Source organism: Mercenaria mercenaria, chromosome 18 (genome assembly GCF_021730395.1).
Source record: "Mercenaria mercenaria strain notata chromosome 18, MADL_Memer_1, whole genome shotgun sequence".
NCBI lineage: Eukaryota > Metazoa > Mollusca > Bivalvia > Venerida > Veneridae > Mercenaria > Mercenaria mercenaria.
In genome coordinates this window covers 52,446,919-52,471,346 of record NC_069378.1, presented here as the reverse complement: position 1 = coordinate 52,471,346, position 24,428 = coordinate 52,446,919, and the positions used below count along the sequence as shown (strand labels likewise).

General features: G+C 36.4%; 1 protein-coding gene across 1 annotated transcript; it reads left to right on the top strand.

Moving 5' to 3' along the window:
- On the top strand, nucleotides 1–23,050 carry LOC123537744 (uncharacterized). The gene is made up of 18 exons (XM_053529946.1): nucleotides 1–6; nucleotides 756–806; nucleotides 1,938–2,009; nucleotides 3,790–3,861; nucleotides 4,637–4,675; nucleotides 6,033–6,104; nucleotides 6,845–6,892; nucleotides 8,407–8,478; nucleotides 10,927–11,016; nucleotides 12,042–12,089; nucleotides 12,843–12,902; nucleotides 15,291–15,395; nucleotides 17,125–17,169; nucleotides 17,843–18,037; nucleotides 20,223–20,392; nucleotides 21,127–21,261; nucleotides 21,823–21,919; nucleotides 22,602–23,050. Exons 3-17 carry the CDS (start codon nucleotides 1,940–1,942, stop codon nucleotides 21,916–21,918), a joined length of 1,317 nt encoding a protein of 438 aa, XP_053385921.1. The 5' UTR covers nucleotides 1–6; nucleotides 756–806; nucleotides 1,938–1,939; the 3' UTR covers nucleotide 21,919; nucleotides 22,602–23,050.
- Nucleotides 23,051–24,428: the final 1,378 nt, after the last annotated feature.

Genomic DNA, 24,428 nt, shown 5'->3' with positions numbered 1-24,428 from the left:
GCGACGGTAGGAGACACACTTCTTTAAGTTTTGAATTACGCTGAATCACTGCTGAAGTTGTGAACTTAAGTTTTGCTCAAGAACAATCGCAGAATACAAACATGGCATTGGTCGGTTTTGAAACAATCGTTAAACATTGGGTATTCTCCGTCTATTGCGTAGCATAAAGGCCGAGGTGATCAGATTGGTTTTGAAACTGCTCAGAATCCCTCAGTCAGATGCGAGTACTGAGAATTGTATATAAACTTAGTTTAACAGATATTATCTTAGTATGATCCCATGCCAGTGCATCAGCGATCTACGGGTTAATAATATGTCGTTCATAACAGTTTTGTTCTCCACAGAGCTGAAATAAAGAAATAAATGAAGAGTAGAGCTTGATGACTTACACAGAAATTGTCAATGCCCTCATAGGGTAATTATATAGCGTTTACGCATGCTTTTTATCGGAAACGATTCACATAAACATTTTATCATGTCGATTGTTTGCGTGCGCGCGTGCGCATGCTGTATGTATAAAGTGGGCGCGACAACTCAGTTAAAAGTTTTGGGAAATGAATTGCGTAACTTGAATTTGAGACTTGTTTGATTGTATTTCATGCAAGAATATTCCGTAACCAGACACCACTCCTGACTGTTGCCGGGTAAGAAGTAAACAGTTTTAGGAATGAACTATACAGTGTAAATCCCCATTCTTTAAATTTATCGTCCACGAATACACCCTCAGTCTGTTGCTAAAAATATTTCTATTGCAGGTGTAACTGATCACAGACAGTCCTGTCTTAATCATAACCCTCCCTATAGGGGTGAGTAAATATTTCATTACCGGCTTTGTTCTTGAAATGTAGAAATATTAGGGTGAAATATATCACGATAATTTGAAAATGAAAAAATATCAGCTGCATTTTATGTTAGATGAAAAAATATCAAATTCTTTCTGTGGGTGAAATATATTATATCAAGTTTTATTTTCAATGGGTGAAAAATATCATTTTTTTAGGTGAAAAATAACACATAATATAAAATTTACCTTTAAAAATAGATTTTCTGCAAGAATAGATCAAATATCCTTTACTTATGAACACCAGATCATATGTTTATATTGCGTCTGGTGATATTTCACTTTTATGTCGTAGTCAGCCCCCCCCCCCCCCCTTATAAATCTATCTCCAAATCCAGACTACAGCTGCAAAACGTGTTTTAAAAAACAACAGAATTTTCTCTCTTCCTTTTAAAGGTTTCTGGTACCCATCTTTCACTAAAACTATTCACCTGTAAATGTAGCTGGTAAGAAAATAGTGCATGTAGAACAATTATATAGTATTTAAACAGATTACGTTTTAAAGTATGAAATTTTGGGCTATTATATCTTTAAACCATATACAGAATAAATTTACCTGTGTAGAGAGAACACCTGTTATCAAAAATAGCTTCCCATTGACCAAGGGTGGCCTTTAATGATTATAATTAGCTGTTCTTATATTCACAATATTTACTAAATTCAACTGGTATCAATAAAAGTATTAAATCATTTCTCAAAGAGAAGTTGAAAATAACGGGAACTATTATCTAAACATAGCACATTCTTCATAAGATATGCAAACAGTACACTCAGTTTCAGTATATTCCATACTTTTAATATGCTAGTAAATTTTTCAATACTCTACTATTAGTTGTAGTATTTAATTCATAGATGAAAAAGTTCTGTTTTAAATCAAATATATTTGATTAATGTGTAAATGTGTAAAATCAGAAATGTCATATATATATATATATAATAAATTATGACATTTCTGATTTTACATATTTACATTTTATGATTTTTTTCTGCAAATGTATGAAAGATCTGAATTTCTGGAGTTAACTTTTATTTGCTTGTCATAAATTACTGCACTTTAGTTTGTCATATAATATGTACGCAGATATATATATTTCAGATATGTATCATCAGTTTTTCGAGTCACACCGCCGCAACAGCCATGTTACAGCATGCATGACACATCATACAGGTTAGTTAGCAGTCAGGTAATCATAAGCTTTATTTTTATGGTTTTAGAATGACATCACAGTCAAAAAATACGCTTCCTTTGAGTAGAAAAAAAAGAAGAAAAAAAATCTGAACTCCCAGTGTATTCTCTCACCTATAGAGCTATTTCAGAACATATTAGAAATACTGAACGAATAGATTGAAATATGATGTTAGATTAATTTAGTTCTTTTTGTCCTACGTAGAGTGCGCATGAGCGAAATTTTACTTAGTTGCTAAGGATTTTGCCAAGTGTAAATCCCTCCATACCGTGTAGTGTAAAATTTGAAGAAAAAAAATCGTTCTGTTTCATTAGATCTACGCTGCACGCATTAAATGTAAAGACTGGGCTAGTGTAGAATAACCCAGACATTGTATCCGTTTAAGGGTACTAATTAATAAACCCACATATTTTAAGCGAAAAATGATTTCTCTCAAAAATCCATAACTTGAAAAATGAGTAGACTGAAAATGACTATTGGTACAAACTTATTGACAAAAGATTTTTGCAAGGTATTCTAATAATTAACAAAAATATTGGGACAGATGATAGTAAAATGTTGCAACATTTCTGAAATAATGCAGAAAATTTAGATTCTACTTGCATTTTTACCAACATCTTACTTTTGTTTTCACTCACTCACTAACTCTGTGATTTTTCAGTGCCTTATAAACATTCTTATCCAAATTTGGTGTAAATGGACATGTTGAAAAAAATTGTTTCCAACCTGCGAGCGAGTAGCTTTCAATGTTTGCAAAATAATAAATAAATAATAAAAGTCGTAATGACGTCATTGATGACGTATGCATGGGCTCATAAGGTGTCACATAAGAGACATAGACATTGTATTCTTGTTTGGGCTTGAGCATATATAATGACAGATGTCAGGTGACTACTCATTAAGAGGTTTGTACAGTTTTAATCAGAAGAATGAAACGCATACAGTGGTTTGTAGAGAATAATTCGATTAATATGTTTTCAAAAAATATCTACAGTAGGCCCTATATATATGCGTAAGGTTAAAAGCCCCCTCCAGCCCTCTTTATTTTCAATGGACTGTTATGAAACACTCATTTATCAAAGGACCATTATGAAGTTTCACATATTGAAATTGACGATTTTTCTTTTTCTTTATTCTCTCGATTTCCTTACCGTATCTCTCCAAACACTGGTACTAACGTCGGCATTAAAAAAAAACGTGCATTTGTACTTGACACTTTTTAACCGTTACCGACGTTTTTATGTAAATCTAAAATAAGTCATAAATATTTTTTTGTGTTAAAATTATCTCTAGAATGATACAAAATATGTCAAGTTTACTTCGACGTCAACACGAAGGCGAACAATTTCTGAACGCAAAACACGTAAATCTGACGTTGAGTTTTACCCGAAATTTCGCGACCCCCCCCCCCCCCTCCAAAAAAAACAAAAAAAAACAACAACTAATACTCAACTAAAGAAACTGTCCGATATTATTTTGCATAAATACATTATATCTAAATACCACGTACACTACATGTATATGTGGATTTTCTGCACGTCGCCATCTACACTTTGAGGTCGGCAAATTTCATTCCTTTCAATACCCCTTTTTTAGGTAAAGTACAAGGAAGTGGCTAGAGAACCGGAACTGGGTGCATAGACAGCGAACTTATTCCTCCGGAATCGGTTCTCTAGCCAAAGTACGTGCATAGGCTAGGGAACAGGAATTTTATTTCTAAAGTATAAATGCATATTTATTAGAAAAACAATTTCATTTCAGTATGGTCTCGTCTTAAAGACATCAGTCACAGCGGTCATTTTTGTCAGAAAGATATTATATTCCATCTTAACTGTAAGTAAGTTTATTTTGTAAAACTGTAGTGAAGGCAGACAGACAAAAGATCGAAGGAATTTTGTCAAACTTATTTGTAATAAATGTCCTTGACTCCATTGACCATGACGTAAAGGGAAAATTGTAATTAGACCATCTTTACTTTCAAAGACAGTGTGTCATATTTGTAATGCTCTACGTACATGATTTACATGAAGCTACATCATTTGTACAGATTTGAATGAAACTTTGCACACATAAAGCATCAAAAACTGTACATAAAGGTTAAGCTGTACTAGACTCTATATCTATGAGGAGAACAAGAGTGCGACAACTAGAACACTGGTAGTTGGTTTTCTCATGGTGCGGCTCATGATCATCATGGAAACAGACTAAATTGAACTCCCGATCTTTTTATGAACCACAGCGTCTGGAGACTGTCTTAGATGATACAACCGAATAAGTAATCTGAATGCTTTAAATAGCTGTTACATGAACCATTAATTTATCGTATGGTATTTTATCTAAACATTTTGCTTGTTATTACCCCAGTCAAACATACGGCGCGGAAAGCTACGTCTAGCCACGGATAAAAACGTAGTAATCCGTATCTATCCGTATTGATACGTACCTGAGACGTACCTTAAAGCAGTAATTCGTATCAATTCGTACCAATCCGTATGGCTGAGGTACGGATCGATACGGGTAACTACGTTTCTATCCGTAGCTAGACGTAGCTATTTGCGCCGTATGTGTGACTGTGGTTAAGATTCAGACAGACACATTCTTTTTTCAGACGCGTTCGAACATCACCCCGACAACTGTACATGTAAAGGTAGTTACGTTACTTTCAGATGTTTCTAATTTTAAGGTAGTGGACCTGTAATGACAATCGGTAGTTTCCGTTCAATTACGTTTTCTCCGTATGTGATTCCGACTATCGCCGAAACTACTACTTGTACGAATTACATCCATGGCACAGCCGAAGTATGCCGAAATAAGAGACGAAAATACGAAATTGCACGGAAATTACCGAATGCTATTAACGGTCAACTACCTTAAGAGGAACAACCGATTTCGCATTTTCAAAAGAGCTTTCACATTTTGATAATCGCCAATTTCCGTGAGATTACGTAACTTCCGGTTATGATTTTGGCATCCTTCTGTCATAACAGAAAATAAATTTTCATTTTAACCGGAAGTCGCACACGAAGAATACGTTAAACGAACGGATATTGCCGATTAGCATTACGGGTCAACTACCTTAAGATATGATACAGTCTTGCTACTCAAACTCTGCACCGGCAACGCAAGCTGCCAAATTAATCGGCACATGTATCAACGATTAAGCTGTCCACCTACTTAGCTCAATAGGGAGAGCGCATATTATATGGATTACGGAGTCGCAAGTTCGATCCATAGGCGAGACATATGCTCTACGTGTCGATTTGATAAAACACAAAACATTGTGTCCGAAATCTTTCTTCCAACTTTCTTTCATGTGGAGAAATTTGCAGTTATGTTGAGGAAAACATAAAAGTACTGGAACAAATCCAGGAACACTGATAAGACTAACTGCCCGATGTTGTATTAACTGAAATATTGTTAAAAAAAACGGTGCTTAATACAAAACAAACAAACAAATAAACAATCAAGCACACATGGAGTAAGCTCATATTATCTTCACATAGAAATTGCTTCTTTGTACAAAGTTTGATTTAGGGTAGCTGCGAACAGTTGTAACATAAACTGGGTGAAATAATACATATTGTTTAATTTTGATATCATCAGTGTGTAACCATATTCTCTGAGCAGAATATATGACAAGTAAAAATGCGATATTGACTGAAAGAAAAAAAATTAATCTAAACCGTGAGGAAACCAACATAGTGCATCTGCGACCAGCATGTATCCAGACCAGCCTACTCATTTGCGCAAATGCACTATGTTGGTTTTCTCATGGTGCGGCTCATTTTCATTTTCTTTTAATTTGTTTAAAATGTAATATATTTATAAATGAGTTTATTTTATAATATTTATTGGCATTTATAAACATGAGTGACAAAGCGATTAAACCTTGATAAAATATAAATATGAAGGAAGAGTTTCAGAATTACGTGGTTAGCGTTTTAGATAAACTGAACCCTTTGTCTTAACAGACATAACTAATCTTTGTTGAATTTTTACTTTAGAGGACACACATCGCACCCAAAGTCACTCAAGTCATGGCGACCATGACTGTCATCACTATGACAGCTTTAACAGTAAGTATTGTGTAACATAATCAGCCATACCATAAGAAAACCAACACAGTGGCTTTGCGACCAGCATGGATCCAGACTAGTCTGCACATCCGCGCAGTCTGGTCAGGATCCATGCTGTTCGCTTTCAAAGTCTATTGGAATTAGAGAAGCTGTTAGCGAACAGCATGGATCCTGGCTAGACTGCGAGGATGCGCAGGCTAGTCTTGATCCATGCTGGTCGCAAAGCCACTATGTTGGTTTTCTCATGGCGCGGCTCATATATTCTTTCCAAAACCAAATAAGTGCTAATAGTTTTGGAGAAAGATAAAAGACACAACGGAGAGAAAAGTTGCCATTCTTGCAGCTGCTATGGCAACTGCACTATTTGTTGTCACCGAAAGTTTTAATGTTAACGAACTAATTTTTACGTACATAGTTCTGTTCCTGTTTCAAATATTCAAGCTCAGTGTAATATTCAAGTGAACATTTTGTACTGAAAAATAACAATAAACTATTAATATTAGATAAATAATCTGCCCTTTAAAATGATTATTTGGGTAAGTGACACTCGGAAAAAATCCGTGTGATTAGGTTAACACTGGGCAATTCGGCACTTTTCTGAGTTTTCCGTAAAGACTGCCGAAATCGCATACAAAGAATACGCAATTTGACGACTGTCATTTCAGATCCACAACCTTAATGAGGCGAAACGCACAATTACATCTTTACAAGTTAACAGACGTCTTTTGTTATCTTTTCAGAACTGTGGCAACTGGGAGAAACGGATGGATGTTTGAGTGCGAATTCGGGTAGGAATATACATGTCTTAGCGAGAATGTTCAACAACGTTTAGATAACGTCTAGATACTTTGTACCAAGTTACCAAAAAAAAAACAACAAAAAAAAAAAAAAAAAAAAAAAAAAAAAAAAAAACAACAACCCCCCCCCCCCCCCAAAAAAAAAAAACATTCCTAGATGTGTGTTACCTTTTGATTGCCTGCGAAGTGTTTCAGTTCGGACATGAATATATTACACAGAGAAATACGAACGAAGTTTTAAGTTATATTAGACGAAATAAGTAATGAAGTTAAAATATACGGTCACCTATGATCAAAATGAAACTTTTTTATGCCCCCGAAGGGAGGCATATTAGTTTTCAATTGTCCGTACGTTCGTTAGTTCGTTCGTTCGTTCGTCCCAACGTTAACTTTTTGCATGAAGGCACTTTACTCGCGAACCACTGCACCCAGGACCTTCAAACTTCACATGCTGAAAGTACTTATTTAGTACACGACCCCTACTGACTTTGGGGTCACCAGGTCAAAGGTCAATGCGCTGCGGGGGCATTTGTCACCATTAGTGACAGCTCAAGATTGCTTTCTAATATTCAGAAGTAGCTAGGTTATTATCGTATGTTGCCCTTATTTACTTTTACTTTTTTGCAACTAAGTAATTGAGGCAATTTGAAGAGCTTCCATCTTCAGTGGTGGAAAAAGGAGACTGATGTCCTAAGTATTATGCCAGCCACTGATGGGCATCTACATGCCGCTATCCAGGTGTATATAATATGTAATAAGGCACTGCCTCAGTCGGGAATCGATCAAATTTCAACAAAACCCATAACATTTGAAAAGAACTATCTAATGACAGCACGGAAGGGCACATTTTTTTAAAGTCGACAGTAAATATCACATTCGATATATCGCATGTTACCATAGAGGGATCGATTCCGTGTCATTTTAAAGGTAGATTTTGGAATAAAAACAACACTGTTCATATTTGTACTGATGTACATACGTTGCGGTTCTGGCAAGTTATTTTGACGCTTATTAGGCACAAGGAAAATACGTATTGTTCCAAAACATCCGAAGTCAGACGCTCTGTACACGTGCCGGAAGGACAACTTTTTTAATTAGATAATATGTGTCTCATTCGGTATATCGCATGCTACCGTAGAGGGATCGATCCCGACTTTCGTCGCTTCGCGTTGAAAATTGGTAAGATCGATTCCCTATTACAGCTGTATTATTCGTCTCAAAATTGTTTTAAATTATTCTCCCGTTATATGTATTATAATTATTATAGCTGTTATTAATTTGTACTGACATCTGCGTTTTATTTGCTATATTCAAATCTAGTTCAGCCTACCTGCAACATATAAACGGAAAAATATTACAAACACCGGACGAAGATACAAGAACGTTCCACGAAAAAACTAAAAAAATGTTCAGACGCTGCCGTGGACAATTGGAAGAAATAGATTTACATAAAAGTACATGAAAGTAGCTAATCAGAGATATCTTAAACCCCCTTTTTATTTCAGTATGGCACTATCTGGATGATATTCAGGTCAAAGATCCAGTATGCCGACAGAAAATTCAACATCACTTGGCAGGTAAGTTTTTTACGGGCTTTTATCGCTTATAAAAAAAATATGGAACCATATTAATTTGAAACTATGGTTGTTTGGTACATTTTTAATGAATTGGGAAAGTATTTCAAAGTAAACATCTTGAAAAAAAGTCACTAGGTGAAAATGAACATTTATTGTCGAGTACATGTATTTTGAAATGGGGAGATAAAACTTTAAATCACGAATATCATTTTACAGTAGATTTTGCAGCAAAAGAAGTTCTGCTGACACTATATTGTCAAGTAAGTGTATATTCTGTACAATTTCGCCTAGCTAGGCCACGGCCGGTGTAATGAAGTATTTCGACCCCCATAGAATAATGACCCCCGGTCATTATTCTATAAAAAACGTGACCCCCGGTCATAGTATTATGACCTCCAGATCATAGTACTATGACTCCCACACGTGAAGTAAACTGAACCTCACGAAGAATAATGATTCCCATAAAAAAACGACCCCCGGTTATTTTGTCAAATTTAGTGATAACTCGTGTATCTAAGGCCTACCTGCTGCATTTTATGCCCCCACTTGGGGGAGGCGGGATATAGATTTGTCCTTCTCCGTCCGTCCGTCCTTTCATTTGACCATTAGCCCCAGATACCATCACATGACACAGAATCAGAGCATTCCGCAACGGGAAAAGGGATTCTATTTCTAGACGCTGTATCTTGGTGTATACATTTTTTTCAGGAAAGTAACAATTCACAATACGTTCACAAAACACACCAGTGTCAATAATCCCTGCAAGCTTCGGTATGAAGTAATTCGTCAGAAGAAAACTGCATAAGAAACTGCTAGCATAGAACTTAGTATTGATAGAAGTTGCAATACTTAGCAGTGGCTGTAAAGTACGGTAGCGGCAACAATAGAAAGTAGTAGTAGTAGTAGTAGTGGCAATGGTAGTAGTAGTAGTAGTAGTAGTAGCAGTGGTAGTGGCAGTTGCAGTAGTAGCAGTAGCAGCAGCAGCAGCAGCAGCGGAGGAATAAGTGACAGCAACAACAGCAGCAGGTGAAGAAGAGGTAGATGTACAAGACGTATTAGTGGAAGCAGGTATATTAGTAGCAGTAGTAGCAGTTGTAGTAGTAGTAGTAGTAGTAGTAGAAGAAGAAGAAGAAGTACATGTAGTAGAAGTAGCGGCACCAGTAGTAGTAGCACGATCAAAATGTTAACTATTGGCAATGGAGGGTATTAGAGTTGTAGATCTAGTAAAATTGTCCGTTAGGTTTGGTGGGGATCACTTTTTAATAGATATTATCGTCGAAAGTCTTTTTAGGAGCCGGTGTTTTACACGGAAAGAGTAACTCCGAATGTAGTTTTTCGGCAGTGAGTATTTTACATGGAAGGAGTCACTTTTTCTATAGAATAATAACCGGGGTCGTTATTCTATGAGATTCGAAGGGAGTCATCTTTAGGGAGACAGTATTTTGTTTTTCTATAGAATAATGACTGGAGGGGTCAGTTTTTCTATAGAATAATGACCGGGGGTCGTTATTCTATAGAGTTTTCAAAGGGAGTCAGTTTTTTAAAAGGGGAGTCAATATTTTACAGGAAAGGAGTCACATTTTATATACATAGAATAATGACCGGGGGTCGTTATTCTATGGGGGTCGAAATACTTCATTACACTCTTACGACTTTATCCACCGGTTGTGACTTTACATCTTGGTCATACGAAAACTAATTGAGCCGCGCCATGAGAAAACCAACACAGTGGTTTTGCGACCAGCATTGATTCAGACCAACCTGCGCGGATGCATGCTGGTCGCAAAGCCACTATGTTGGTTTTCTCATGGCGCGGTTCAATTTGTTTCGACGTTGGCGTTAGTCTATGATGTTGTAATGGCGTATTTTTCTAACATAATTCGATTTGTCTGCCAGTTAAATAAAGATGTTCAAACTCTGTATATTTTACGATAAACAACTTTTCGCGCGGACCGGTAAGAGAGCATTATGACGTTAGTTATGCCTCGTATTGATACAAGATGTTCGGTTCATTACTGCTCGGATCAAAGGAACCTAGCATAATTTTTATCAAATTGTTTAAATGGTCATATCAGAATGAAAACAACCAATACCTTCTTGTGGTTTATCGTCTAATTTATCACGGTTCATCGTTCAGATACTTGGATATTAAACCACTCAGGCCATGGACCGGATTTATCCAACTTATTGCGAAGATTTGTTCATATATGTTCAGTTTAAGCTCGCCGTAACGAATGTCACACGAGCTATTGCTATGCCCCAAACGTCGGTTTCGGCGTTATGTGTTCACAGTTTGTTAACGATTCGTACTTGTCCTAGCAGGTTGCCAAATCGATACTCGCCTATCTGCCTTCTCTGTCTTATAGCACTTTTTCTTTTTATGTCAAAGGTTAACGTCTTAATCAGCATAAATTTCAGTGATATTTCTTTATTTTTGTAATTTTCTAGGCAAGTATAAACATGCGACTTCACAGGATGACGACAATTGTATTTGTAACGAGCGCAGGCAGCTTGTGAATCATCAAATCCACAAAATGAGTAAGCTTTTTTTCTAACAAAGGAATTCATAATTTTATTGACAAGATACACGTTTAACCATTAGCCTTCTAAATTTCTGGTTCATCATTCAATTTAGGCAGTACCACTTATTACTTTCAAAGGGATGTTAACATTTCAGATCATGATGGCAGGCTGATCTTGGTCTGCACTGGTCGCAAAGGCAGAATCGCTTGCCGCCAGCAGTCTGAATGTTAAAAATCGCAGAAAAAAAGAGCAATATTTTCTAGTTTTTTCTTTATATGGCTTCTAGTAAATATTTGGACTTATTTAAATTTTACGATTATAAGTTTTCATTTGCCACTTAGTGATTCATTTTTGCCAGGTAAAGGCCATGTGCCATGCGTATATTATTACATCTCTGTTGAAATGTACACTGGTCAATACAGCACAAACGTACCGGCGATTTTATGTGAAATTATGCAATTACATAATTCTGTCTGACTAAACCGTTAAGATTCATTTACCTTTGTGAAGTTTTGTTTAAAAAATACAAAGTGCCAAATGATTGTAAACAAGTCTGTTTCTGAATGACACCGTTTGAACATTTATGTCGAGAAAGATTTTGACCGCTACCCTGTGAAATTTGGATTGCTTAGACTGAACCTTCATTTTTGTTGAATAATATGATTTGCCTATCAAATGAAATATTAGAACATTTTGAAATATATTTTACAGCAGTTTTAAGATTGACGAATGATAAAAACTCTATAGCGACCATTATTTTACCTTGGTTGTGCTACCAAGAATAAATCAGAATTTTGTAACAGTACAAATAATGCAAGTTCCGACTGAGGATTACATGTATCTCTCCTTAAACTGACGTATGCTTAAAGCAATATAATTGCAGTGAGGACAAGAGCTCTTTATTGCCCATTTTATCAATATGATATTGATATCATGTATATATAACAGATCCGTTTCATCAGTATGATATGTAATGTAATATAGCAGTTTAATTTATGTGACATTATGTAAATAAAACATAGTGTTTCATGTTTTAATAGGTAATGGTAGCCTTATACCCTGTCTCAATGCCAATGGCACATACCCAGGTAAGTAGAATACAAGTACACCAAAAAGGTCATGAAAGGTCAAAGTTAGTCACGTTTAAAAATACAAAACTCTCATTGCAAAAATATGCAGTATCCAAACATAGCATATATGAGCCGCGCCATAAGAAAACCAACATATTGGGTTTGCGACCAGCATGGATCCTGACCAGCCTGCGCATCCGCGCAGTCTGGTCAGGATCCATGCTGTTCGCTAACGGGTTCATTAATTGCAATAGGCTTTGAAAGCGAACAGCATGGATCCTGACCAGACTGCGCGGATGCGCAGGCTGGTCTGGATCCATGCTGGTCGCAAACACAATATGTTGGTTTTCCCATGGCACGGCTCATATTGTCGCAAGATAAAACGGCCAGAATAATGTATACACGGACATTTGTAATGAAAATGAATTTTAACACCCCAGCAATTTCTTAACAACATTAAAATTGAGATTATGCATATTTAAAATATTTTTAAGAAGTATTGAATACTAGTAATTAATACCATGTACTACACACTCGCTTACATTATAGCCACGTGTTTTGGAAAAAAGGAGCCATGTGTTTTTATGAAACTTTACCGATAATCACGAAGGTCATATCAGCGCATCCAGGGCGTAAGATTAGAAATTAAAGGAATGTTTTAAATCTAGTAAAATCGGATAAAGAACTTTTCTTTAGAACTGGAATCACCATCGGCAGATACCCTTTTATACTTATAATCTTGAAACTAATCATGTGTCATCTGTATTTCAGTCATTGAAGCTGACCTGTTTTCAAACATTAGCGCCAGTGGATGCCAGAACCACAATTACTGTAAGCATGTTTGTGGATTTATTGCTTAAGTTTATTTTCACTTTTATTGATTGCCAGTACTCATAGGGAGAAGGAAGGGAGTGGGTTTGGGGGGGGGGGGGAGATACGGGATTGGGGTTCTTTGTTTACTTAAAAAACATTTAAGTTTTCAAATTAGGGTATGGTCAACAGTCTGGTAGATATCGCAAAAATATATATACTATATCTAGTATATTTTTTGTTGGGTTAAGAGTTACATTGACACTATCTACGCCATGTTGAATATTTTTCAACATTTGTTAAAGGTATTTTTTTTTAATTTCCTGTCGCTTTGTGAAACAATTAACATAAGCTCTGCAGAGCTTTTGAGCGACCCTATTTTAAGAACAGTTAAAACCATTTATACATTACCCCCAGCAATTTGCTGGTACCAATTTACAGCTGGGTTGACTGAGGCAATCGTGATAAAGTGCCTTGCCCAAGGACACACCGCAATGGGAGTAGCCAGGATTCGAACCAGGGGCCTTCACCTCCGTAGGAAAGCGTCTTAGCCATCTCCACCAATGCGTCCACTAATTTGTTGTCGGAGGATGACCCTAGTTTGCCGTCCTAACATTATTTCAATCATGCATGGATACCTTGGTAGAGTAGAACCATCGTCTTTCTATGAGCATGTGCACAGCTTCCTCACAAGGACAATTTACACCCAAAGCGAGGGTTCTAGCCCAGGTGGGAGAGGGGCAAGCTATTCGAAAACAGCAACCTTAACCACCCGGCCATGGAAGGCCAAAATATATATGAGCCGTGCCATGGGAAAACCAACATTTTGGGTTTGCGACCAGTATGGATCCAGACCAGCCTGCGCATCCGCGCAGTCTGGTCAGGATCCATGCTGTTCGCATATAGTTCCTCTAATGGCAATAGGCTTTAAAAGCGAACAGCATGGATCCTGACCAGACTGCGCGGATGCGCAGGCTGGTCTGGATCATGCTAGTCGCAAACCCAATGTTGGTTTTATCATGACACGGCTCATATATGAAATAAAGGTAGCGTATTATTGTTAAGTGAAGAGTTGTAAGAAAACGTTGGAACTTTATTTTAGTTGTTATACGCAAAAAGCGTACTTTAGATATTTCATGATACATGTACGCATATTTTACTTCAAGCCGAATTAAAGACAGATTTATTTTATGAAATTAGTGATATATCAAGTAACACGATGACTGAAGAAAAAGATCTGCAAGCTGGTAGAATCAATTGTATTAGCATCGCAATACTTAAATATTTTATATTGGTAAGGTAGTGGAGCCGCAAAGGTGATCGGCAAATTACGTATTACTGTATTCTCCGTATGCCATCTCGGCATTCTTTGGTTTTTATGGAGTCTTGTCACCTTTCAGTTGCATATATGCCCGAAGAATGCCGAATGGCAATACGTAATCATCCGGAAAGCTCCGAGTGGCATTACGGGCACACTACCTTAATTTAAGGTATTGGACACATAATAGAGTACATCCTTTTTGAAGAGTATTCAGTTCCTACCATAAACCTACTTTGACTGCCATTTTCAGGAGGGCGTAGGTTCAAGCCCCACTGGGACCAAATTCCCCCCCCCCCCCCATATTTTCCTTTTTTCTAGTTAGTTTTTACTTTTTTCAAGACTTACTATGGATGTATTGTACAAAAGTGGAAAATTTTCATTTTATAAGCGATTTCTTGCTGTTCAAAGTGAATTTACCTCTGAATCAGGAGGGATAGAGGATGACATCTTAAAAATTACTGAGTTACATGCGGTAAAAGTTCTCTATTTTGCCTTCATTCTTTAGATTACATATTGTGGAAGAAAAGCAGGTAGGTTTTACTTCTGCCCCAAGGTTATTTTTTAATGAAGCAAGCAAAATTCAAAACAGACCCACAGGATTCGACCTTAATTTTTCAATGTTAGAGTTAGAATTCTGTCTCATTAAATCTGTTTACTTGAGACACCCTAGAAAAAAAAGATATTTACATTTTTATTTTGTGTTTTATAATTGTTTAACAATAGTTTGATGTTTCATTTATCAAAATTAATGCTGTAATGAATTCTCTGCAAACGTTTTAGATAGTGGTCATCACAATGACATCTGTCTCTACTTGAGCTTGGGGAAATACCATAAAATAAATTATACATAATTTACAAAAAAAAAAAAAAAAAAAAAAAAAAAAAAAAAAAAAACCAAAACGGCACAGTAAAAGTTGTTTAAAAATTGCAACACAGTGCGAACCATGGTTAACTTTAAGAATATACCAAGCAAATGCCATTTTTAAAACATTACTATTAGAGGTCGAATACCTTAAGTGCATCAATTGAATATTGTTTACAACTTTGGAAGGTAAGACTTAATACCGCCCTGTTTGCTAATGTTGTAGTATGGACAAAACTAGAAGGTGTGCACAACCACTGTAAGTGGACAATCAATCACCACTGCAGCAAAGAAACCGACTGTACAGAGGACATCATCGTAAGGGCCGCAAGTGAGTAATTACTATAATGAATTTATGGGAAACATTGGCTTACATTATTTTTTTAATTTTTGCATAACTGAACACAATTTAACATTTCGCTTTCTCCAGGCGAAAGAATTGAGCCGCGCCATGAGAAAACCAACATAATGGCTTTGCGACCAGCATGGATCAAGACCAGCCTGCGGTTTCTCTAATTGAAATAGACAAAGCGAACAGCATGGATCCTGACCAGTCTGCGCGTATGCGCAGGCTGGTCTGGATCCATGCTGGTCGCAAAGCCATTTTGTTGGTTTTCTCATGGCGCGGCTCATTTATTTTCTTCTTTTGGTATTGTCTGTAAATTTTAGAAATGTATTTAAAGGCGGAAATAACAAGAAAAGAGCAAGGAAAATATCCAAATGGGAAAACTATGCCCCTTTAACCGTTATCCGGGCGGTGTTTGTATAGAGTTGCATATAATCAATGAAACTATGGACAAAAAAATGTATTGTCCGCAAGTATTTACCTGGCACTCATAAATATCCCGTATGTTTCCGTAAATTAACTTTAGGCGCCCGAACCTAAACAGCTATATAAATTTTGAAAAACCAATTCAAGGTTCACATTTCTTTATTACCAATTACCATGTGCAGATATGGATATGCGGACAAAACGGGGTTGTGGGACCACTGTCTGAACAAACCAGTTTTCATTTCATCAGTAAACTGAAAAGGAAATTTTCATACTTATTCATTTATTGAAAGAAATACAAATGTTCTCAACACAAGTTTTCAAAATTCCCCTACGTACATATCAGACTACCGTTCTTCAAAATATCGACTTAAATCTTCAACATTGGACAAGCGATGGCTTTTATTAAATGGTAAATTCAAGAAAGTGATGTCAGTACACGATAAGAATTAAATGAAAAAAAGTACTTTAAAAATTGAAATATGTTTCTGAGATATTGTGAAAATAAAGGAATTCATAAAAATGCTCTGACCTGCTTTCGAACCCATGGCAACCTACGTGGAGGCCGGAGAGCTAAACGCTTCACCGCTATGCCATTAGTAAAGTACATAGGTTATTTTAACTAATGTAGATATTTTCAGAAAACAAATATAGTGTAAAATAACGGAAATGCCCCAAAACAGGACGAAAAATATGAGTGCCAGGTCAGTCCTTAAGGACAATAAATTAAAACATAAAAACAAGTACATCAAACACAAAAGAAGAAAGTTTCAAGAAAAACAGTGGCAAAACAATCATTGGTGAGTTTAAATCGGTTAAATAATTTATCCAAACCATGTGGTAAAGGAGAAAGTAAAATAAAAACAAGAGTTGTCGGAGAAGAGCAACGCTAGACTATTCAACAGTGTTGTCCACCGAATGAATATAGAAGCCGAAACACGGCATTTTTTTTTGTGTAAAAATGCAACCAGTTATGGAACCTGTACACTGCTTATCAAGTCATTACGATGGGCAAATGTGCAATGTTTAAAGCCATTACCAATAACGGTTGCTGAGAGGCCGGCTTAGAAACAGAAAGGGAAATAATTTTATAAAAATGCAAATCATAATTATGGAAGCTGTTCTGTGCTTGTCAGAGCAAAATGTCGCGAGGAGAATTACGTATATATAATATTGTTCTTTTATCAAGTAATTAGATATACAAGAATAATAATTTGTTTAAAAAATTGTTGTTATTGTTGCTGTTAAAATTACAACATATCGTATATGATATATATATATATTGCAGTTCAGTATCCGACCGATGAATCTGACAGTTGTATTTGCACTAAAGGTAGGTTCTTACTGTTCAAAACATTAAGAAAGCCTTGACGTTAATATTCTACAATATGCTCCTCTAAAGTGACATCCTTACACTTGTAATATACAAATAATTTTACACTAAAACAGCGCAATGACTAACATACAGCAGGTATAGTTTAAATACAAAATATACATGTGTTTTGAATGCACACCATTTTGTTCCGTTCGTATCGAAATCTTTAACAAATTTCAAATCTCTACTGTGCCTCATTCCAACACATGTACTAAAATTGCCTTAGGCGTGGTAATACATAAGACATTGAAGGCAACCTGACAACAAATTATCCATTATCTTCACATTGAATTGTAATGTAAATATTAACCGAAAGAAACATTCTCAGACCGAAGAAGAATATATCAAAAGCACTGTGTAGAGAATCTTTGGTCTATAATGACAGTCGGAAAGCTATTTGATCTGCGTATACAGTTTCAGCAGCATCCGTTTTTAAACTGAACCACGTACGCGTGTAGCTATATTCATATACTAGTATTTACTGCCGAAGATTGCCGAAATGTCTGTTGAAAGTACGTAATCAGACGGGAATCGTCGAGGGAGAGTACGGATGTACTGCTTCAACAAGAATCGGTATTTATTTTATGTTAAATGTCGAAGACTAAGTCAAAAACACAATATTTTGTTTTAGCCTCTTCGTCAACTGTGTTTACGACATCTTCGTCAAAGCATCCCACACCAGTAGTTCCATCCTCAAGTGAAGCTCCAATGCCTACATTAACTGCACCTTCAACAACATCTGCAAATCAGCATGTAACAGTTTCGTCCGCAAAAGTAACGCAGTCGTCAACTGCTATGCCTACACCACAGACATCTCCAACAATTAGTAATTATTTATTCTCTTGTATTTTTTTTCCACTGGAGGCTAAACTGGAATTAAATATGTAAATCCTTTCAGTTTGATTCAAGGACTAAAACGATATGACTTAAAACGTTCATAAATATATATAATCTATTAGATGGTCCTTGGGAAACATAAATTACAACCAAGCAAAATGATGACGGACTCGGTTTGACTAACTCTGCTTATGAGAGATAAACACGCTTTTTTCGGTACAAAAATAATCCACAATGGGTTTCACTATTTATTTACCCATGGCGATGGCTTCCATCAGGAATAAGGTGTCGAGAGTGATTAAAAGAAGTTGTAGAACTTGCTTCACAATCGACCTAAAATAAACTATGTATAAACTACGCTTTTTCTTAATTCAATGACAAACGATTCGTTACAGTCAATAAAACATGACATCATTCCTTACCTCATGCACTGCCGTATGTGTATTCTAAACCATAACAGTGTATTTGTGTACAAAACTGCTAAGTGCTTTTGACTCGGAAAAAATACAGTCGAAAACTACACTTGAGATAATTTCAAATGCCAATACCTTAAATTTACCCCACTTCCGTGCAAGACAATGTTAGGTAAATGCATAATTATCCTTCCACCATGAATGTTTCATATTTAATTATAACAAAAGACAATATCTTAAAAACTGGTTATATATCCAAATTTTTAGCTAGAAATGCGAGAACGCAACCTTTATGCATATACAAAGTCAAGGTCGACTCGGACTTTAAAAACCGTCAACGTACCATTCCGTATTAAAGTGTACTTTTTGTTTGTTTTGGGTTTAACGCCGTTTTTCAACAGTCTTTCAGTCATGTAACGGGCAGTTAACCTAGCCAGTGTTCCTTGATTCTGTACCAGTACAAACCTGTTCTCCGCAAGTAACTGCCAACTTCCCCACATGAATCAGAGGTGGAGGACTAATGATTTCAGACACAATATCGTTTATCAAATAGTCATGGAGAACATAGCCCCGCCCGAGGATCGAACTCGCGACCCAGAGATCCGTAGACTAACGCTCTTACCTACTGAGCTAAGCGGGCGGGCTGAGGTGTACTAGTATAGCGTAAATAATTTTGTTACCATGACAGTTCTCATAAAACGATAAAATAACTCTTGATCCATAGTCCATCAGTAATTGACCTTATTAACCTCAATAAACTCCAAAAATACATAGAAGCAGTTACCTGCCTGATAAAATGAAATATGCAACACCTCTCACGCCCCATTGTCGAGTCTAAAATCTTAACATATTTGTAAAAGAAGATTTCAGCATTTCTCGTTGGATATTGATTTCAAACAAGAAGGTTCATTCTCATATGAGCCGTGCCATGGGAAAACCAACATAGTGGGTTTGCGACCAGCATGGATCCAGACCAGCCTGCGCATCCGCGCAGTCTGGTCAGGCTCCATGCTGTTCGCTTTTAAAGCCTATTGGAATTGGTGAAACTGTTAGCGAACAGCATGGATCCTGACCAGACTGCGCGGATGCGCAGGCTGGTCTGGATCCATGCTGGTCGCAAACCCACTATGTTGGTTTTCTCATGGCACGGCTCATATATGTAATGATTTGTCTTTTACCTGGGTTTGACTGTATTCATTTACGAAACTTGAGAAAAGGATCGCGACAGATTTAGAATTGAAAAGAAGCATTTGCAAACTGAACTACAACATTCGCAGATTGCATAGATATATTTGAAGCTATAAAACACAACGTTTCATAACATGATTATTTAGCAGGAGTCTATTTTTAGATTACTTATTTCATAACTTTTTGGCAGGAGTTTGTTTTCAGATAATGCATATTTATTATATTAATTTCTTTTCTGCAGTATCAACTACTCAATGGATGGGTTAGTACTCTATACGAATTATTGTTCCTTTTCAACCTGCTGCTAATAACATGTATTTCTCAATTGATTTACGTAAAGGCGTACGAACACACATTGGCATAGAGGCTATTTGTAATGACACGCATAAGTCCAAGATGGCGGCGCCCTACTGGTATTCGGATGTCTTTGACAGTACCCTTAGTATCTATTACCTGCTCAGTTAAGTGTGAAATGTTGACCATAAGTGTTCCTCCTTAGGACAAACCTTACATCTTAAATCATATTATGCAGTAACGAGTGTTTAAAATGTTATATCTATGTTTTATTTGCAGGATTTGCATGTAACAAAGTAGCAGTTGTTGAGAAGATTGCAAAGTCCTTGATAGCGACGCATCCAAATTCGAGCGCTTGTAAATCAAACGTTACAGGCGGCTCTGACGACGCGTATGTTCTGGCTACATGCAACGTGATGTCACCGATAACATGGGGAAAAGGAGCCAATGTGGGTGTCTGCATTGTTTTGATGCATACTTATAAATAATCTAGGCCTTTGCGTAGTTTAACGTCTGTCGTACGACGTTTCAGAGTTTAGACTCTTGTCTTCATTGATAGCAGATAATTACATGATGCTAAATCAGTGCTAATAAAATAGTATTATTTGGTCGCCATACAGGCGCCGAAAATGATTGCTACCACTTTTTGATATATTTAAGAAATAATACATCCAAATGTTCTCGACAATCTTTTTCGGCGCCTGTATGGCGACCAAATAATACGTCTATGTGACATCAATTTTGCCGGAAACTTTGCGTGGAATATTCATGTTACATAGAATGAAATAAGGAATATGCCAAAGTTGCTACGTAAAGTACATTTTATTTGGGTAACGCCAGGTGATTGCGGATAAGGGACATCAAATTCTAAAGGGTGTTTACTTCAATTACAGAGGGTTTTTAACCGCCTCTATAGCCTAGTGGTAGAGCGTCCGCTTCGAGTGCGGGAGGTCGTGGGTTCGATCCCAGGCCGCGTCATACCAAAGACGTAAAAATGGTACCAGTGGCTCCCTTGCTTGGCGCTCAGCATTAAAAGGGCAGAAACTCTCATACCCTCGTGGCGATGGATTCCATGAGGTGTCGAGGGTGATTAATATAAGTTGTAGAACTTCCTTCACAATCGACCTAAAATAAATTATGTATAAACTAATTACAGTATTAATGTATATATCATTTGTCTCAGGTGATGGCTGACTGCGAGTCTAGCATACAATCAGTACCAACATACACACCGATATCAACATTTTACGGTGACATCTACAATCCTCTTGTTGATCAGCCCGGCATATTCCTGGGATGTTTTAACAACGGTATTAAGGTAAGTATAAACTGCGAAATAAAAGAAAAAAAGCATTTTGTGAAATGACTGTATGGAATTTGTGATTGGTAATTTATGTACTAGTTTTTAAGGACATCCTAGTGTTTGTTTTGGGTTTAACGCCGTTTTTCAACAGTATTTCAATGAAGTAACGGTGGGCATTTAACCTAACCAGTGTTCCTGGATTCTGTAACAGTACAAACGTATTCTCCGCAAGTAACTGCCAACTTCCCCACATGAATCAGAGGTGGAGGACGAATAATTTCAGACACAATGACTTTTCTTAAATCGTCACGGAGATATACGCCCCGCCCGTGGATCGAACTCGCGACCACGCGATCCGGAGACCAACGCTCTCCCTACCGAGCTAAGCGGGCGGGCTACACCCTAGTGTAGATGCAGATTTTTTATGTCTTGATAAAGAGCTGGACATTACTTACATATTTATAAGAGGTTTGATCATTTCAAATTATTTGAAATATTTCACTTGAAAATTATATTTAATTACCGATAATACTTTCTGCCATTATTTCATTAATTTATGTTTCTTTTCAATTTCAGATTGCCATCCAAAAATGTAATGCTGTTCCGGAAATCGTCCATATTGAGAATGGAACTTTTGTCAGTAACCCAAAGAATTATTATTTGATTGTTTAAAGGTGGTCAATCACATTTAATCAACATTTAATGACATTTTTTACTTTTTGTATATTCTGGTAGAGAATTATTTAAGGAACAAAAAGACCGATTACATAGAATTAGATTCCTATTTGAAATGTATATTTTATTATTTTTATAAAATTTTGTAATTACTCCCCTTTAATATGAAAGTATATAAAAAGCTGAGTATTTCTTTTTATTTCGATACAATGTCTAGTTTTACATTTGCATTTGATAGACATATCAACTATTGAACAATCTGAACCAAAATGCAAGTTTTTAAGCTGTGTGTAGCTTCTGAATTCATTTATTTCCAATCTATCTTGGTTGCGCAACCAAGATAGGCAAAGGGAGGTAATAATACTTTTTCAAACTTGCGTTTCTAATGAATTCCATCTAAATACATAATTTTTAATGCAAATATTTTACAAATATATTACAATATGTCTAATATTTATACATTTCCTTAGGCAAAGTATGTTTATCAAATTTATACTTATGATAAAATAACTCTATCTTGGTTGGGCAACCAGGATAGGAAAATGAAATTTTAAAAATACCTCCAGTGAAAATCTAATTTGTATTAAGTGTTAAGTGAACATAAATAAGTGTAAATGATCAGATGCTAAAGTTTCGAACAAATCCGTTACATGGCCAAAATCTGATTATCCACCTTTAAATCCGAATGTTACTAATTTGTAATTGTTCATTTTTGCAACAGTGTATATTTATGACGTGTTTGTTTTAATGTCCACCACTTCATTTTTTTTGTTTTAATGCCCACCACTTCATTATAGTTGATCTATCTAGTTTTTTTGGGGATCTAAGTAAGTAAGTGAAGTTGTAAGAAGCGTTTTACTTTACATAGACGTAGTTGAAACTGAAGAACGCCTTTTCTACATTGAAAAGACCCTTTGTGTCCAGTGTCTCCTTGCCATACGGCTTGACACGGGTTGAACGCATTCTAGACTTGATCATGGCGGAAATGCGATTTTTCCCCCAAAATATGAACACTGAATAAACGCCAGTAAAGACCTTCTAGGGATTCAAAAGTACCTGAGCTAGTATATCAACGTTTCAGTTTAATAGATAACACCAATCTGACACTAATTTTACCCCCTCTCCCGCCTCCCCCCAAAAAGATCAAATAAAAAATAATGTTTATCTGTCTGTGGTTTATTTTTCAAATAGCCAATTCCGGTTTCACTTGTCGTGAAATGGGAGTCTTATTGTGGGACCTTTCATCGCCGAACTGAATCAAAATTGCAAAGACTTAAAATCTGTCACTAGTTCTAGATGCAGAGTCGAGGGTAACTGTTTTAGCGATAACGAGGCTCTGGAAGTATCGAAGTTTAAAGACAACATTTCAGTCTCTCCTTTTTACAGCCAGCACCTAACATAACACTCTGACCATGACACCATCATGACCATTTTGGCTGCTTTGTGTGATACTTTACAGGCAATTATTTTAAATCCGTGATTGAAAGCATCAACCGAGACAATTATAGGTGGTATACTTCTAGTTCTTCAGGCCCGTATTTCATTTAAACTATCTTCAGGGAGAGAGTGAATCCCCCAAAGACACTAACATTGCTCTAGAAAAAGAATCGGTGCTTTAGAGAGAGAAAACATGATACTTATAATCAGTGAAGCAGAAACACCAGATGCGGACCCTAATGAATTAGTGATGGGCGTTTACGATGACTCCAAATTATATGTTACTCTGCCTGAAATTAACAGATGTTATGGGTCAGATAAACCGAAATTGACCGGATGCATTCTATAGATGAGTAAAGAAAATAAGTTTGAACCAAACGGCCAAAGAATTTAAATGATATATTGTCTTATTTACCTCGGTTCAGTGTCCATATGCGCAGGTTTTGAACCATGAGGGCATTGCAGTTAGTGGTTAAATACCCAAGCCTATGAACGATGAATTGCACATGGTAGGTCAGACGATAAACCACAGCAAGGATGTGTTTATTTCCATTCTTACATGTTTATGGAAGACGGACAACATCATTATAAAAATTTTACAAGGTAAGGATTTATTTACAAGTACACTGGAATAAAAAAAGATAGAATTTATCTTTTCAAATGATTAATAGGGAAAAATCATGTAACACTTAATTTATAACAACATTTGATAAAGCAAACAACATTAACAGTTGACAGCAATTGCAAAAAAAATGTAAATGCAACACACACACACACACGTAAATTCTAGCTTGTACAACATGGTAGAATAAATGCACAGTTACACTCTACGGGAACTATAAATAGCCACTCAATTGTAGAAGTTCTATGAGACGCCCAAATGTATTTGATCATATCGTTTTTTATCTGTACTGGGCGCCAAAGTAACAGACTGAAAATAGTGTAGCCCTAACCGGGACATTTCTTGAACCTCTCACATCTAAGACTGGCACTCTATTTGTTGCTATAGAAGTAGCTCATAAAGCATGGCGATATTAGTACATCCTTCTACTCTATCATGCTTAACCCTT